Consider the following 15,888-nt stretch of genomic DNA (forward strand, 5'->3'; position numbering starts at 1 on the left):
TGAATCCCCTCAACTTCATTTTACAACAGTCCACTACTGAGTCTCCTGCGGCCCTTCTGGTCCCGCTGACTGGTGCTCCCCTCGCCCGTTGTGCCCTCGCTTCTTCCAGCCTTGCAGTGATGTCTCGTCACTCTAATGATTAGGACACACTCCCTCTTCCCTCTCCCCACGGCCTCAGCTGGCACCACCCCTGCTTTCTCGTTCTCTCCCGGGACCTTTGCCCAGCGTGCTGCGGGCCTGGGCCTCTCCTCACCCCTCTTCGTCTTTGGGCCTCCATCCCTTCTTCGAGGAAGTCTTCTCTGGCACGCTGGCCTGGGTGGACACCGCATGCCCCCGTTCCACCCCCCAGCCCACCCGCTCACCACCATCACAGTAGCCCTAGTAGTAGTCTGTGATGTTCGTCTGTGTGCTTCTTGTCTCCCTCCTCCCTCCTCTCCGTGTAGCTCAGGGGAGAAACCCTGTCTGGTTTTCCTCATCGCATCCCCAGCACCTACCTGGCACACGATAGGTGCTCAGGAAGTAGTTTTGAATAGATGAACGGAACCTGAAAGTCTTCTGTAATTCTGAGAGGAAGAGCATAAAGGGAAACAGAAAAGAGGAATTGTTCTGACAAGAACCAGGTAAATGCCTCTTAACTGTTTAGTTAGCCCAGCAAACAGCAAATCCTGCCTTTCGGAGCGCCCCATCCACTCCTTAGTCCTGAGAGAACGAGCATGGGGTCACTTTCCTCTTGGCATGAAATAGTCCCCGAGAAGGACTGAGCCTCAGGCCCTGTTTCCCTGACGTCACAGTGGAGGAACCCACAGAGCGCGGAGGTGAGTGGGTTTGGGACCGGGGTCTCCACCAGGCTGGGCGGGGCCAGGGCAGATGCCCACGAGGGTCAGTTCACTCAGCCTCAGCCTGAAGACCAGAGGGAAACAGCTAGGACCGCCGGCAGTGACTGTCAGGACAGGTGTGCGTGTCCCGTGGGGCAGGGGAGCAGAATCTCCTCCCACAGGCTGCCGGGGAGCCGTACGAAAACACAGGAGGGCCTGTGCTTTAAAGGTGAGTTCGGGTTAAGGGCGAGGATTTTCACATAGAGCCCGGGTGAGCTGTATGGACTGTAGCCGAGACCATATCCTACCGGCCTCTGTGTCAAGGGGGATGAGGTGGGTGGCTTCGAAGCCCACGCTGGCTTGCGTCTCTGGGCCGTCTGTAGCGACAAGAAGTGTCCAGACTGGGACAAGGTGCAGGACGAGTGCTGTGGCCGGTGGCTGGGTCTCTTCTGGGTGAAGAACAGCGGCACAGAGGGGTCCCTTGGGGGTGATGTGGTTATTGAGGTCCCCCCGTTGCATCCACGTGCAGCCCTGGGTTGAGCTGCGTGGGCAGGGCTCCTTGGAGGGCCGGCCCTCCGCCCTCAGCACCCCCGACGCAGCTCCAGGTCACTCCCTGCCCGCCGCCCGGCGCCAGCCCTGCACATGCGGCTCTTTACATCTGGCCCTTGCTTCTACCACTGTTTGTGGTGCCTGACGCTGTGCAATTACCAGCCTCCCCATGAAACAGCCCCGCCACTGGTCTGTGCCCACCCCCGGCTAATGAGGCCATCAGAGGGATTTCACAGTGACCCTGCGCTGCCTCCACACCTGGGTCACCTGCAGACAGCGGGAGCCACGGGGCGTGATTTCAGGCAGGCAGTCAGGGCTGACAACAAAGAACAGGAACCCAGCCAGCCTCTCCCGGGAGGATGCTGGAGACGGCACATTCCTGTTGGAGCCTTCCCGGCCCTGGAGTCTGAGGATGTGCCCTGCCCAGCATGCGTTGGCAGATGCCAGACCCACGAGGCCTCGTGCAGCAGGAGAAGACCCGACCCTGCATTGCCTGGTCCTTGCTCCGGGCTCTGCTATAGTTCTGACTGTTCGAGAAATCAGGAAGGAGCGCGGCAGCCCCCCAGCTCTCCGCTTGCTACACGCAGCTTAGTTCAGGCTGACTGCGCCCCTCTTCTCACCTGGCCCCACGTGCCTTGGGTTCCTTCACATGCCCAGCGCCTCCATGTACTCTTTGCTCTTATGCCACAGAGCCTTTCCGTCTGGTTAGGACCCACAGGAAATGACTTCAGGTCTTTTCCAGATGTTCTCTCCATTCTGGTGCTGACGGTCCAGCAGCAGGCTGACGTGTGGAGTGACGTCTTGACCAATAGATAGTCCAGAAGAGGGGTGTGGTTCGAGAGAACCGACATCCCAGAGTGATGGCATCTGGCTGTTTGCCGGCATGTCTCGAGGGAGTACGTGTGCCCCTGGCTGCGCTGAATCCGCATGCGTCGTCTCGTTGAGCCTCACCAAGTCCCTTCGACCTCGGCCGAGTTCCCAGTAACTGGTGAGAAAGTGGACATGCCCGGTCATGTGGCACTGAGTCTGAGGGACTCTGGAGCCCACATTCCTGGCACTCGTCTCCTTCCTTGCATGCACCCCTTTGGAAGCTTCTGGACGACTAGTATTAGGCTAAGTAACAAGTAGATGAATTCTGTTAAGGGTGTTTTTTGCCCGTGAACAGATAATTCTTTGTGTGATGGGAGAAATGGACTTAAAGCAGAAGACATTTTGGTGCATATATGGAAGGATTTGATTTGAAGCCATCAGAATGGCGAACCCTGGAGTGGGTGGGAGCAGCTTTCTGCTCCTGGGGCAGATCTCTTGAGAACAGACAACTGCGGGCAAGATGTGGATCCGGCTTTTTCTCTAGTTTCCTTGAGTCTAGAGGCAGAGGGTGCAGTAGGAGCGGCCCGGGCTTGGAGTCAGGCGCTCAGCAGCAGCTTCGCGTTGCTACGGGGCCTGTCAGGTCGTGTGGGGCGTGGGGAGGGATGATGGACACGCAGCACGCGGCACCGGCCAGGGCTTAGAGTCGTCGTCCAGTAAATGCTGATTCCTCTACCCCTGCCCGCTTCTCTCTGAGTCTGTGAATAAAAAGTGGAAGCTTCCCGGGAACTCCCTGGCGGTCCAGTGGTTAGGACTTGGCGCTCTCACTGCCGAGGGTCCGGGTTCAATCCCTGATCGGGGAACTAAGATCCCACAAGCCTCGCGGTGTGGCCAAAAAGAAAAAAAAAAAAAAAAGTGGAAGTTGTAGTATAGACTCTTCCCTGAACGCTCCCGCCCACCAGAACCTTGTGACATCGGTCACATTACTCCTTGGTTGTAAGACCTCCGCTTCAGGGCTCCCAGCAGCAGGGTAGAGGGGACTCGCCACCTCCAGGGTGGAGTTAGTTAGAGCTAACTAGTTAGAGCTCCTGAAATGAGCCCAAATTGACCACTTTCACTTTCCACCCTTTGGTCTCCGGGATTCAAATGCTGAATGTGCATGATTTACAAACCTAACGATACAAGGTGTTGTTATTGATCAAAGCAGCCCCGGGTCCACATGACAGGGCGTCCGGTATCTGATGACGGCTGCTCATCTCCTCTGCCTTTCCTCTTTCCGGATTGTTAATGATAGTTATAGTCAACATTTTCCCGGTGCCTTCACGACAGGCGCTCTGATTCATTAGTTCGTTTAATCCTCTTGAGAGTGAGCAGCCTCGCACTGAGAGAAGTAGTACCTTGGCCAAACTCAGCAAATAAGTTCCACAGCCTCTGCAGGATAGTGCCGGGGTCCTCCCCTCCAAGAGCCAGCTCCGCCCCGGCGCCTCCAGCTGCCCCACGTCCCAGCCCGTCGTCTGGGTGGCTTTTCTCTCCGCCCACGTTCTTGTCAGAATCTGGCTCGTCCAACTGACGAAACATGCAGTAGAGACCGGCCAGCCCAGAGAGGAGGGCAGTCACGTCTGTCACTGCAGCCAGTGGTGACAGCAGAGACCACGGCTGCCACCCACGCGGGGCTCAGCACTGGCTGGGCTCCCGTCAGAGCCGTGGGTTTCCTCCCCTGGTCCTCCGTGTCCTCACGTGCTGTCCCTCTCCCGGGGCGGGGCCAGGACTCTCACCCTGGCCTCCTGGCTCGACACCGCGCAGCTTCTCCCATCCTCGGCATCGGGTCAGCCTGTGGCTCAGGCAGCTGAGCCCCTGCCTGTGTGCACGTGTGATGATGAGCCAAACCCCCCGCCTTCTCTGACGCAAGAGCATGGGCCCCAGTTCAGGGTCACCTTTTAGCCGAGCCCACCCTTCTGGCCCGTTGTGCTCTGCCGTCCGGTGTGCTCGCTGTCCCTGCAGGCTTCGTCTCATCTGCAGATGCGATAAACATGCCTCATAATGTCATTCGAGCCATCGATAATGGTGTCAAGCAGGGCAAGCCCCGAGGGTTTGGAGCTGGGATTCTGCCCAGGCTTATCAATCTCAGTGTTTGTAGGATACAGTCACACCAGTTACGGAAACACTTAATTTGTTTCCATGTGCACCCTGTATTTCTCCCTCTTAACATTTTCACAGATAATTAGATTTTATAAAGCACCCTTCGTTTTACCTTCATGCTACCCCTGCATCCACGTGGAGGCCCTTTCTGACGTGTGAGCAATCTCAGCTTAGAGGAAGCTACTGACTCTGCAGGGTCGTCAGCTAGGTGAGGGCCGGGCTGGGATTCCAAGCAGCGCCGTCAGGGTCCTGCTGCTGCACCTCTTCCCCAACACCGCCACCTGCTGTGTGACGTCCAGGCCTGGGTCCTCAGAACTTCCGTAAAGGTCTCTGGCACTTGGACAGGTAATCCCAAAGCTCCATGCACTTCTGGGATTCTGACTCAGGGCATCACTTTCAGACCTCGGGCATCTCTAAGCCTTGTCTCTGTCCCCCTTTCCCGTTGTGGGCGCCTTTCCGGGCAGCAGGTCGGTCATGGCATCTACATGCTGATCGCCTGTCACCTTCACGGCCTGGCATCCGCCTGCCACCAGCTCTTCACTGGGTCTGGTTGTTAGGTGTGAGGCAGAGACCCACTTTTTCTCCATCTCTGTGTCCACAGAGCCACTCAGGAATTTCCTGGAATGATATCCACTGCCTCAGCAGGGCTCTCCTGGAATGGAGTGTCTTCTGGGGCCCTGGGAGTTTTACAAACGCTAGAGTCGGTATGGTCCTAAGAAATCGCAAAGAGGGCATCCCTTAAATGGGCAGCCCATCAGCATACATCTCTGCCGAAACAGAATCCAGAGGTTAAGGAGCCCTGACGCACTTCCTTCTCCTTCGATGGCCATAAAAGGTCTGATAGCTTGTTTCCCTTCAGTAGGCTAAATTATCGTCCCACACTGGCAGGTTCTGCACCTGAACTACTTTGTTGCCCCAGGGGACTGCTTGTCACCTTCTCCCTGGAGTTGTTGGTCACTCTCACTGTCCTCTGAGAGCCCCCTAAGCCCCCTCAGATTCTGTGCCTTTGCTTCATCCGTAAGGGCGAGGCAGGAGGGTAGAAACTTGGAGTCAGCCTCAAGCCTCTGAAGCCTTCACTGTCTCCTTCCACGACCACTCAGAACCCAGGCTTTTCTTCCAGTCTGGGGGCTTGCTTCTGCTGCAGGGTCCTTGGGGCCTCAGTGTGGCCCTGGGTCATTTGCTTACAAGCAGAATTTTTCAGATTAGAGAAAGAAGTACACTTTACTGGTCTTCTGTCTTGTCTGTTTTAATTATACCACAAGAGAAAAATCCCTCACAAAATCAAACAAACTGAAAGCCAGAGGCAAAGAGGTTTTTGATAAGTAAAAATTAGAAGACTTTGATATTGCAGCCCAGGGTAAAATTGTACCACTTGATTTTTTTCCCCCTAAAATGAGTATACTGTTTTTCCCGATTACAAAAATAATAATTTGTTTATTGTAAAAATTCGGGGAATAGAGAAAAGCTTAAAAATCATCCAATAAAAGCCCACAATCCAAGTTAATCTTAATTCACATTTTTTGTGGCTCATACTTTCTCTGCAGGTATACATGTAGGATCTTTTTATATCTATAATGAGATTGAGCAAATGATGATTTTTTAAACTGCTTTTTTCCCTTGTTATCCAGCTGTTACTCTTACGATGCACTTTATCGGGGGTTCCAAAGCCTTCGAGATCTGCTATAATGTGAACGTTGCTTTTGTACTGGAAATATTTCGTGTGAGGAACTTGCTCCTTATTGTGGTAAAAACTTACAGCACAGCGGTTAAGTGTGTACGTCGCGGAGTCGGAAAGTCCTGGCCCTGATCCCACCTCCTCCATGGACCAGCTCTTTGACCTCCCCGCACCTCGGTTGTGCCGTGCCTGTGGTGCCTCTTTCACAGGATTGTTGAAGTAAACGAGCTAGATGCCTCTCAAGTGCTTACAGCAGCACCTGATGTAAGTAGGTGTCATGCACGTGCTAATAATACAGTTGTTGTTAAAGTCACAGAGTCAGTGTCAGTGGCTATGATTTGACGTGCTTTATATTTAAATCCGTTAACCACCCCTGTCATTGTTACTTGCTTATATGTTAATGTGTGTGGTGGACCCGACTAACGTGGGCCACCATTGTCACCATCATCTACTCTTTAAATATGGCCTGCAGGAAGTGTTCTAAAAGTCTGAAGGAATGTACTAGAGGTACATTTCAAGACCTTGGGGAAAAGATTTCTTGTTCAATGACTGTCTCGGATAACTGGATAACTCTTGGGAAGAAATAGTTAAATTCGCCACATCCTACCATAAGCCAAAACAAGATCTAGATAGAATTAAAGCAATAGCAGGCTAAAAGAAAATATCCTTGCATATTTAAAAAATGGTAGGGTGAGGAAGACTTTTCTAAGCATGATCCTAAAGCCATAAAACGTAAAAGAAAATATTGAGAGACTTGACAATACATAAAAATGCATATTTTATCTTCTGATAAAATTAAAAATTCTGTCTTGCAAAAGAATGCCATTAGCAAAAGCCTGTGTTAGAATGGCTTTTTACCTAGGATGATCGTCTATGAATTTATTGATAAAGTTGGGAGAAGGTCCTGAGATCTCTCTTCTCCAGTGGCCATCTTAGCAGGCGTATTGATTTACTAATTAGGCTGTGATTTCACCTCATTGGCAGTGAAAGTGGCATCTGCCTATCCTGCTGGGTAATCCAGCCTGGTAACCAAGTGGGGGGGGGCGGTTATCCAGCCTTCACTACAAGGGAGTTCCCTGTGGTTAGATAAACTGATCTGTTGCTTGGTAACTACAGGATTACCCCGGTGGATGCTCAGGATGCCCGTTTGGGTGTTTGGAGGGCAGGGAGGGCGAGAACGTTGGCAAGTTTCTGGGACAACTGCAGCTTGGCAGGAGAAGCCCATCGTGGGCTTGGGTGTAGAACGTTTCATCTTCCCATCTGTACTTTGCCTTTTCGGCACTGCGCCTCGGAACAGAGGAAAAGCAGGCAGTGAGCTGGCCAAGGGAAAGGTGGTCCCGTCGGGGTGGCAGCTGACAGCAGGGGAAACCCCTGCAGGGTTGACCCCAAGGTTCTTCCTCCCGAGGAAGAGGTCTGGGTCTGGAAGGCAGGAACCCCTGTTTGCTGTCTGGACCACCACTCAGAGTATGAGTTTGGGTCCCAAGTTGGAAGTCCATTGACTAGAATAAAATCATGAAGTAGCTAGGAGATTTTGAGATCATAGCCTCAAGGCAAGCAGGACCGTGTCCAAGCCCCGCTTTCTAACAGCATCCTCTGCCTCGGTCGGTGTGGACTCAAAGCCCCTTGATAAATATTCCTGATCAGTGGCATGACACACGCACCGGAGGTTACCTTCCACAGCCCCGGGGCTGGCTGAGTTTGCCTGGGCGGGGACAGACCTCAACGTGCCTCAGAAGCAGACGAGAGTGGTGTGGGTGTGTGCGCACACGCCGGTGTGTCGCATGCCTCGGTGTGGTCCTCGGGGCTGGGGCTGGAGGCCCAGTGGTCTGAGCCCAGGCGCGCTGCCCAGCGCCTTCGGCTGGAAGTGGGACGCATCCCCAGTCTGCTTGCGCGCCGGCAGTTCGTGTATCCGTCCCCCAAATAAGATTCTGGTTATTTATCTCGCGTTGGCAGTGGCAGGAGCCGTCGTTGAAGTGGTGGGGCTTAGGCCGGGGCGGATATTTTGGCTGAGATTTTGCATATTTTGAAACTCGGGTTGTTACATTTAAAATTACACACGATGTGAGTACCTGCCTTCAAACAAGAGGGGAGAGAAAGCGTTCCTTCCCGTCAGAGCCTGTGCACTCTGGCTCTCGTGTCACCTGGCTAAAAAGAAACTGCCAGCACGGGAACTGGCAGCCTTCCGTTTGGAAGGAGTTGAGCGCGTTCCGCTGCAGGCCCGTCTCTCGCCGCTTCCCAGCCACGCGTGAGACCCAACATGTGGACGGACCTCCCCGGACACCAGGGCACACGGTCCACAAGGGCAGGGTCTGGGGGGTTAGAACCGCTGCTGTGCACAGAAGGGTGGCGTGGTCGCCAGAGCCCCAGCCCCACCGTCAGGCCCCAGGGTCAGTCCTGGCTCCTGTGTGGCCTGGGGCAGGGGACAGGGAGGCAGAGGTTCGCTTGGCATCTCTGGGCCTCAGCTGCTCCGTTTGTAACTGTGATTGTCTGCAACCCACACGCCAGCCACCAGCCAGCACTCCGTATGTCTTACTCTCTTTAATTTTTACGCAGCCTATGAACTTCGTTCCAAGTATCATCCCCGTTTTTCAGATGAAGAAGCCTGCGTCACCCGTTCACCACGTCATTCAGCTAATGAGCGACAGAGCCGGCTTCCAGCCCCGGCACCTCCTTCACCCTTCAGCTCTCCCCTCGCTCCTCCCTCTGTCATCTGGCCTCTGCCCGGATCGTCCCGCTGAAACGTTCACGTGAGACCACGAAGGCCTCCTCCACGTCAGATCGTGGTCTCATTTGTCACCCTCGACCCCGCTGGACCTTCCTGTCCTGCCCAGTTGTTCCATCCGGGACTGGCTGCCTGGTGGGAAGAGCTCAGGCTCTGATCTGAGTCCATCGGCCCTGTGTTTGCATCTGGGCTTCTGCTCCTAGGAGCTGGGTGGTCCTGGGGAGGTTACTTACCCTCCTCCAGTCTTGGTTTCCTTGTCTGTAAAATGAGATGGTAGGTAGCCATACCTGCCTCTCGGAGTGAGGCTCCGATGTGGTAGCCCAGAGAGTCCTTCCCTGCGTGTTTCTCATCCTTTCACCAAGTCCCGTCCCTGCCCTTGCACGTACTCGTGTTACCACCGATGCCCAGCCCTTGAATACGGGGTCCTGTTATCCCCTTGCCTCAAACCTTTTTCCCAACACAGGTTGACTTTGCATGTCTCCCCGTTTGTCATGGTAGAAACTGTTGTATGACTGACACGGATTTAGCCCCACCGTTGCTTGCACCCTGCCTTCTGCAGCGTGAGTGTAAAGAGATACGGTTGCTTTAACCTAGTTACAGTGGTGTCCCTTTCTTAATCAGCTTACTAGCACGGTATTAGTCCTGTTGTTAATTCCTGGGCTTTAAAGGAGTTCTGTTATGTTTATTTTTAGTCTGATTTGTCTCCTGATTTTTACAGCAAAGGGAAATGCTGTAAATATAAGTAGCAGAGGGTAACATCTGCCTTTTGTAAGAACCCAAGACACTGCCACGTCAGTGTTGAAGGAATTGCAGGCAGAGCAAGATGGATTCTCTGGTAACGACTCTGTTGTTTCGGTTAAGATCCTGTCTTAAGAAACAGTATTTTACTCTTCAATTTTCGTAATCATTCTTCCTGCGTACGACTAAACTTCTACAAATTTCCCCCTCTGCTTTTCTAATCAAATAAGTGATGAGGCTGCTGTCTTTTGAAAACAGTTAGCAGGATTCACCAGCTGGCATTGATTTTCAGTCTTGGGCATTTTCGCTGCGCGTTGGGGCAGGTGAGGACCTCCCTCCCATTCCTGGGGCCGCTGCGGTCCATTCCCGGTGCGGACACTGACCGGTCTGCCCAAGCACACCTGGGTTTGGGGTTTTTGGGGTCAGACGTAATTTACAAGAGTCTGTTCGGTGGGTGAAGAGGTGTCTGTGGCGGACACCCCAGCCCTCACTGTTTGGCCGCCAAGCCGGGTCCCCAGGAGGAGGCCAGTTGCTTTGAACTGCACGGGGAGGTGGGAACCAAGGGGGGCGTTCCCAGGAGCTGCTACCGGGCGCTGACTGCTGAGTGTTGCCGAGTTTCAAGGCGAGTTTTTCCCCTTCTTTTGGCAAAGCGCTGTATCATACGCCTCATTTGCCATCAGAGTGTGAGTGTGTTTTCGCTCTTCTTTTCCCCATGAAAACAACACAGAGCAAAGCCTCACTTTTAAAAATGCCATGATATTTTGCCGCCGTTACGAGAATCTGTCAGCGCCGTATCTAATCTTCTGGTGCATAGAATATCAAAACCAGCGCCATTGAAGGGATTGTACTTCTGTTAATACAAAAATGTCAGTTCTGCAGTCTTGGAACCAGCTGCCATCAGCCTCTTTCCAAATGGAAAAGAAAAAAACTAACAAAGTTTCCTTTCCCCCTCTGCTTGTTACTGTTCTTCAGGCCTGACCTTCATAGGAAGACCCGGAGTAAACAGCGCCTTGCTGAAATCTTGCGTTCGGAATACTCCAGCGGGCTGGAGACCAGCGTCACCAAGATCAGAAAGCAAAACAAACGTGCAGGGCCCGGCAGCCAGCCTCGCGGCGCCCTCCGAAACCAGCGCCCAGCCTTGGCCGTGGGAACAAACTAAAGCCGAAAGCCTTGCGGAGGGACAGCGAGACTTCCCAGAAAGTAGTTTTAAGCTCTGCCCCCACGGGACTGGGCCTCGGTGGATCCCGGAGGGGTTTCCTGTTCTCCTCGGAGGAGCCTTGTGAGGACGAAGGGTGCCGCCCCCCCCTGCAGACCCGGTGACCCGGTGCGGTGCCGAGACACGCCGCAGCCTGAGGGGTCAGGGGGGCGGGGGCCAGCACGGGATGGATCAGCCGCTAACCTGACTTGTAGGTCTCTCTCTCGGATTTATTCCATCCGTGCCCGTAGACCACGCGCTGCCACCACGACTTCACGTAAAAGACTAACATCCTTCCCTGCAGCCGGGAAGGGATTTGATCCCGCCTGGCGGTGACATTCTGAAGAAGTTTCACCGTTTACTTCAAGCTGCCCTCTCAATGCATATATTGGCCTGAATTTTGTAAAATGGGATTTTAAAAGCTGGATTGAATCGCTAAAAGAAGAGAAAAAAACTGTTTATCAGATCATCGTCTCGATGTACAGACGCTTTATTAAAAAGGGCCAAAAGAGCATTTGGCGTGGGTCCCGAACACCTCCAGGGGTCATATTTCCCACGCGCAGGGGCTATAAGCACCACGTCACATTCGCATGCAATGCTCTCTCCTTCTTGTCCAGGGAAATTGTACTTTCTCAGGACTAATTGATTTATTGTTGCCTTTTTATTATTTGCCTTTGAAGTCAAAGGGCACCAGTGTCCTGAGCTTTTTCTCCCATCCGAATCCCCTCTTGTCTTCCAGAAAGGTCCTGGGGTCTGTATTGTGGCCCAGGCCACAGCTGCCCATCCCCCATTGTGTTTCCTGGGAGGTTTGAAAGAGGACCCCCGGGGCGTATCGATTTACCAATAAATGTAAGATTTAGACACGGGTAACTCCAGACGGGTCCGAAGGAGAAGGGGGAAAGCCTTGGCACCCCTCTGTGCACTGGGCAGTGTCCTCTCCACGTTTCCTCCTGTCCTCAGCCCACCCCCGCACCCTGAAGTTACTGGCGTGGGTGTCGAGGCCCCACTTCTGTAGACCCTCCAGATCACATGAACTCAAGGGCCAGGGGAGGACCATGAGAGTTACAAGGTGGGCTATCTATGGGCATCTTGGGGAGCGGGGTCGGCGTCCCTGTGTCCATCCCTCGGGTGTAAGGTGAACTTCGGCTGGCACCACACCAGAAGGGACTCGTCGTAAGGGTGGCTGTGAGCCTAGTGAGCCCTGGTCCTCTGCGGGAGGGAAATGTGACCTCGCAGACCTGGCTGTCACATGGGAATGAAAAGGAACAGTTGGTGAACTCTGTAGCAATGGTAGTAAATAAGTCAACCCGCAGCACAAGTCATACTGACTTTGGGCAAATCTACCACCTTTCTTGTATTTCCGTGTGTAATGGTCCACGTGATTTGGGTGAGAAAAGGAGGGCTCAAACTTTATAAACAAAACCCAGCTGTGTGAGAAGCAGGATTAATGCCAGTGATCCAGGATGATCAAAGGGGAACCCTGCTCTTTAATTTTTTTTCCCCATAGTATTCATTCCATTAAAGGGTGAGTCTGCAGAGTTCTGCACTCCTGGGGCCGGGGGTGGGGGGTGGAGAAGGGCCAGAACTGTGCAAAGCATATAAGTGACTGTAATTCTGAGATGGAAACTCATTCTTACTTTGCTGACACTTAGGTGAGGGTTTCTTGCCATAGGTGCTATGTGGGCCTGTTTCTAAGTAGAATCCATGTATTACCCCCAGTTAATAAAGAAACATGGATTTAGCAGATTTAGGGTTAATATTCTCTAAATTTAAATAACCTTAAAATAAATCTCTTTCTTATTATGGCTCTTGACAGATTATACATTTCAGGCATCAATTAGGCAAAGCTTTAGCCTAATTCCACTGTACCTATTCTAATTTTGTGTGTATTTCCAATCGTGCCTCTTTTTCTAATTTCCCAAACTTTCCTCTTTCTCTGTGTCATAAGCCTGATCCCCATATTTAAAAGTCAGAGAATCTGGACATTTCATGGAATGTTGCAGCCTAAAGCTTTTTTCCCTCATGGGCTTGTAAAATGCTTTATTTTTTTTGAATCCTAGACATCTTCATGTTTGCAACCCTTAGCGGCTGCACATCTTCAGAGGTGGCCCCCCATTCTCACGCACTGAAGGGCAAAGAGCCCTTGGTGAGTGATTAAGGCAGCGCTGATGCAGTGCAAACGGCATTTTCCACTCTCAGAAGCAGAGCCAACCAAATCTCAGCAAAGGACATTTTGACAAAGCCCAGTGGATTCCTTTGATTTTTTTCCCCCCTCTGGTGAGGGGAGGAGAGATTTAGGGAAGAAAGGGGAGTAAATGAGAGCCCCTTAAGGCAGGTGGATCCAAACGGCTAGCGCCCTTGGGGTTTAGCACTTGAGCCCCTCAACGTGAAGTCAGCGGAATACGTTAAAATCCATCCATCGCTTCCAGGAGACAGAAATTTAAGGCTTCCTTTCCACTGGAGAAGTTGCCCTGCTTGCGAAGGGCGCTCCACTGGTCTCGTTAAATTGCCTGCATGACCAAGACGCCTTATCTCTTAATCTGCTCCACAGAGAAAAAGTTCGTAGCAAAGCCTTTCAGCGTGCTGGTGGCTGGGCACCCCTAAAATCAGCTCGACTTCTCGAAAATGCCCAGAAGCCTTGCAGCAAGTCTGGTTGGGGACTCTCAACTTCTCCACTTTGTTGCCCCTGCCCCCGTGGAGTCTACGTTTATAAGTTGGGGGGAGGTGTCAGTGCAGGAGTAGCTCAGTGCCTCTCCTATTGTCTTGCCTGCTGGGGGTCTCACACAATTCATTCTTTCCCCCCCCCCCCTTATTTTAAATGAGAGTTCACCCAGCCCCAGGGTTGGGAACCGGGAAACCAATTTAGCCTTCTAAATGGATGAAAGCCGAAGCCCACCTCACTGCAAAGGCTGTAAAGTTATTATCGCAGATGGGAAGTGCAGGACAATTTAAAATATTGTAATTATAAACTTGTAGGGAAGACTTGTTCTTCATTAATGTAAGATATGAAATCACCTCGGCGGTACAAGGACAATTACATAGTGGGGAATGTGTCTGTGGTTTACACGGCCGCTGTGTAAATGTAAGGGTGGTTGCTCCAGTCTATGTCCCTCACTTACACAAAATGAAAAGCACACCAGTGCAAGTTGTCCTTTGATAGATTTTTAATATGATTTTAAAGAGTTTTGTTTGGTCTCATTCTTATTCAATGAGATTAATTTAAAGCACTTATCCCCTGGGTTTAAGTCAATCCATGTAGGCTTTGGGCAGGGTTTGTTGCATGGGGGGTTTTGTTTGCAGGAGGCTGTGAGAGACTCCTTTCCCACTTCATTAACCCTGAGTTGGGGACGGTCCCCCGTCACCCCCCACCCCAGCCAGAGCTGGGGATTTACCAACCCCCATTCACATGCAAAAGGACTTGAAAGCCAAGGGGCTCCTTGACTTAATTAGCTGCTGTGCATTTTGCAAAATTAGAATAATACCCTCACCATCCCGGGAAAGAAAAGCGGTGGTGTGAGGGTGTTGGGTGGTGGGGAGGAAACAGTAGCAGGGTCCGGCGCGGGGTGGGGGGGGGGACGGTCAGCGTTTAAGCAGAACCCCACCCCTCCTGGCCAGGCAGTCCTCTCTGAGAGCAATCCTGCCGCAAAACTGGGGAGAGCTCGGCGTGCCGGGCCCCAAACTTCCCAGCCCTGGGCGGATCCTGGGAGTCTGAGCTGCAGGTGGTGTGTGGGCGGGGGAGCACCTGAGCCCACCTCCCCAGAGAGGAACTGCCTGTGGAGGTGACCTTGGCCCTCTGAACGTGAACCGGAGGTCTGGAGTCTGGCTCAGAACTTAAAGCCCTCTCCTGAGACCCTTGGAGTCGCAGGCTGGGGCCCGGCGTCAGACGCTGGGATCTGGCTTCCCTCTGGGTCGCATCCCCAGCACAGTCCCCGCGTGAAGGGGGGAGCGAGAAGATGCGGGAGTCGGGGGTTACCCGGTGCGGCGTCAGGTTCCCAGCGAAGGCTCGTCGGGTCCTACCCGGTGCGGGGGGCCGAGCGCGAGCGGCCGGGGCGCGGGACGGACGGCGGGTGGGGGGGGGGCGGGGAGTAGCCTCGGAGCCCATCTGTCGCCCCCGCGGCCGGCGGGCCGGTCACCAGCTGCCGGAGCCCTTGTCGTGGCCAGATGAGCCGGCTCAGCGAGGGCACCTCAGCCCGGCCCACAGCCCAGCCAGCCCGGGCGCTGACCCCCACCCCGGCCCCCGGGAGCGGCTGAGAGTCCAGCGACCAGATGGAGAGGCAGGGGCAGGTGGGGAGCGGCGTGCTCACCTCACCGTAGAGATGGGAAGACTGAGGCCAGGGAGGAGGGGAGACCCCTGCCCACGCCCACAGCACCAAGGAAGAGAGGGAGACGAAAATACTTCCTTACTGAGGGTGGAAGGAGCCCGAGTCCCGGAAGGGGACAATGAATCTCAGGGAGGGATGGGGAAGAAGGGCCGAGCGCGGACCCACCGACGGAGCGCGGACAGGCGCCTGGTCATTTGTAAGAAGTTTATTTCGACATTTAAAAAAGAGAGAGAACCCGAGGGGCCTGGCTGACCCCCGGACGGAGGCTGGAGATGGGGACTGGGGGTCGGGGTAGGTGGGCAAGTCCCCTGACCCCTTCCTGCCCCGCCTGGGAGGAGGGTGGGCACAGGCCACAAACTCACTGATTCACGGACACAGTCACGGGCTCATGGGTCACGAATAAATAACTTCATATACACTTTGCACACGGTATGTACAGCTCTGCCGTCGGCCCTGGAGCTGGGGGGAGGGGCGGGGGGGAGGCTCCACACTCCCCTTCCCCTCCGCGTGTCAGGGCTGCGGGGAGAGGGCTTGGTGTACTGCTGGAGCGTGGAGGGGGAGTGGGAAAGGGCAGCATGGGGGTCGCCCACCTGCCCCGGGGAGGGGCAAGGGGGCGCGGGTGGGGAGCGACGGGGGCGGGGCGTGGGGATGTATGTACCCCCGGCGGTGGAAGTGGCTCCCTGATGGAGTGGCCGGGAGTGAGGACGCCGAGGACGGTTAGGGAGACTCAGTCCGGGGGTCCGGGACTCAGAAGACTTGGCATTTGGCCCTTCTGGGGACACTGGGCTGGACGCCAGGGAGGGCCGGACCCGGGGCCCCTGGGAAGGGGAGTTGAAACCCCGCGCCCTCCCAGAGGCAGGCGGAAGGGGCCAGCGCGGAGCCCCGGAGCGGGGGCCGGGTGCGCCGCGGGCCGGCGGGCGGGCGCT

General features: G+C 54.1%; 1 protein-coding gene across 1 annotated transcript in view; it reads left to right on the plus strand.

Annotated features, from left to right (window-relative positions):
- Positions 1-11,172, plus strand: part of DDX31 (DEAD-box helicase 31) — a 71,476-nt gene extending 60,304 nt beyond the window's left edge. Inside the window, exon 20 of the mRNA XM_081236346.1 lies at positions 10,418-11,172. Coding sequence (XP_081092472.1) covers positions 10,418-10,604 — 187 coding nt within the window. The 3' untranslated portion in view covers positions 10,605-11,172. The remainder of the gene's footprint in view (positions 1-10,417) is intronic.
- The last annotated feature ends 4,716 nt before the right edge of the window (positions 11,173-15,888 follow it).

The sequence above is a fragment of the Mesoplodon bidens genome, assembly GCF_964165515.1.
Source record: "Mesoplodon bidens genome assembly, chromosome: 6".
In the NCBI taxonomy this organism is placed as follows: Eukaryota; Metazoa; Chordata; class Mammalia; order Artiodactyla; family Ziphiidae; genus Mesoplodon; species Mesoplodon bidens.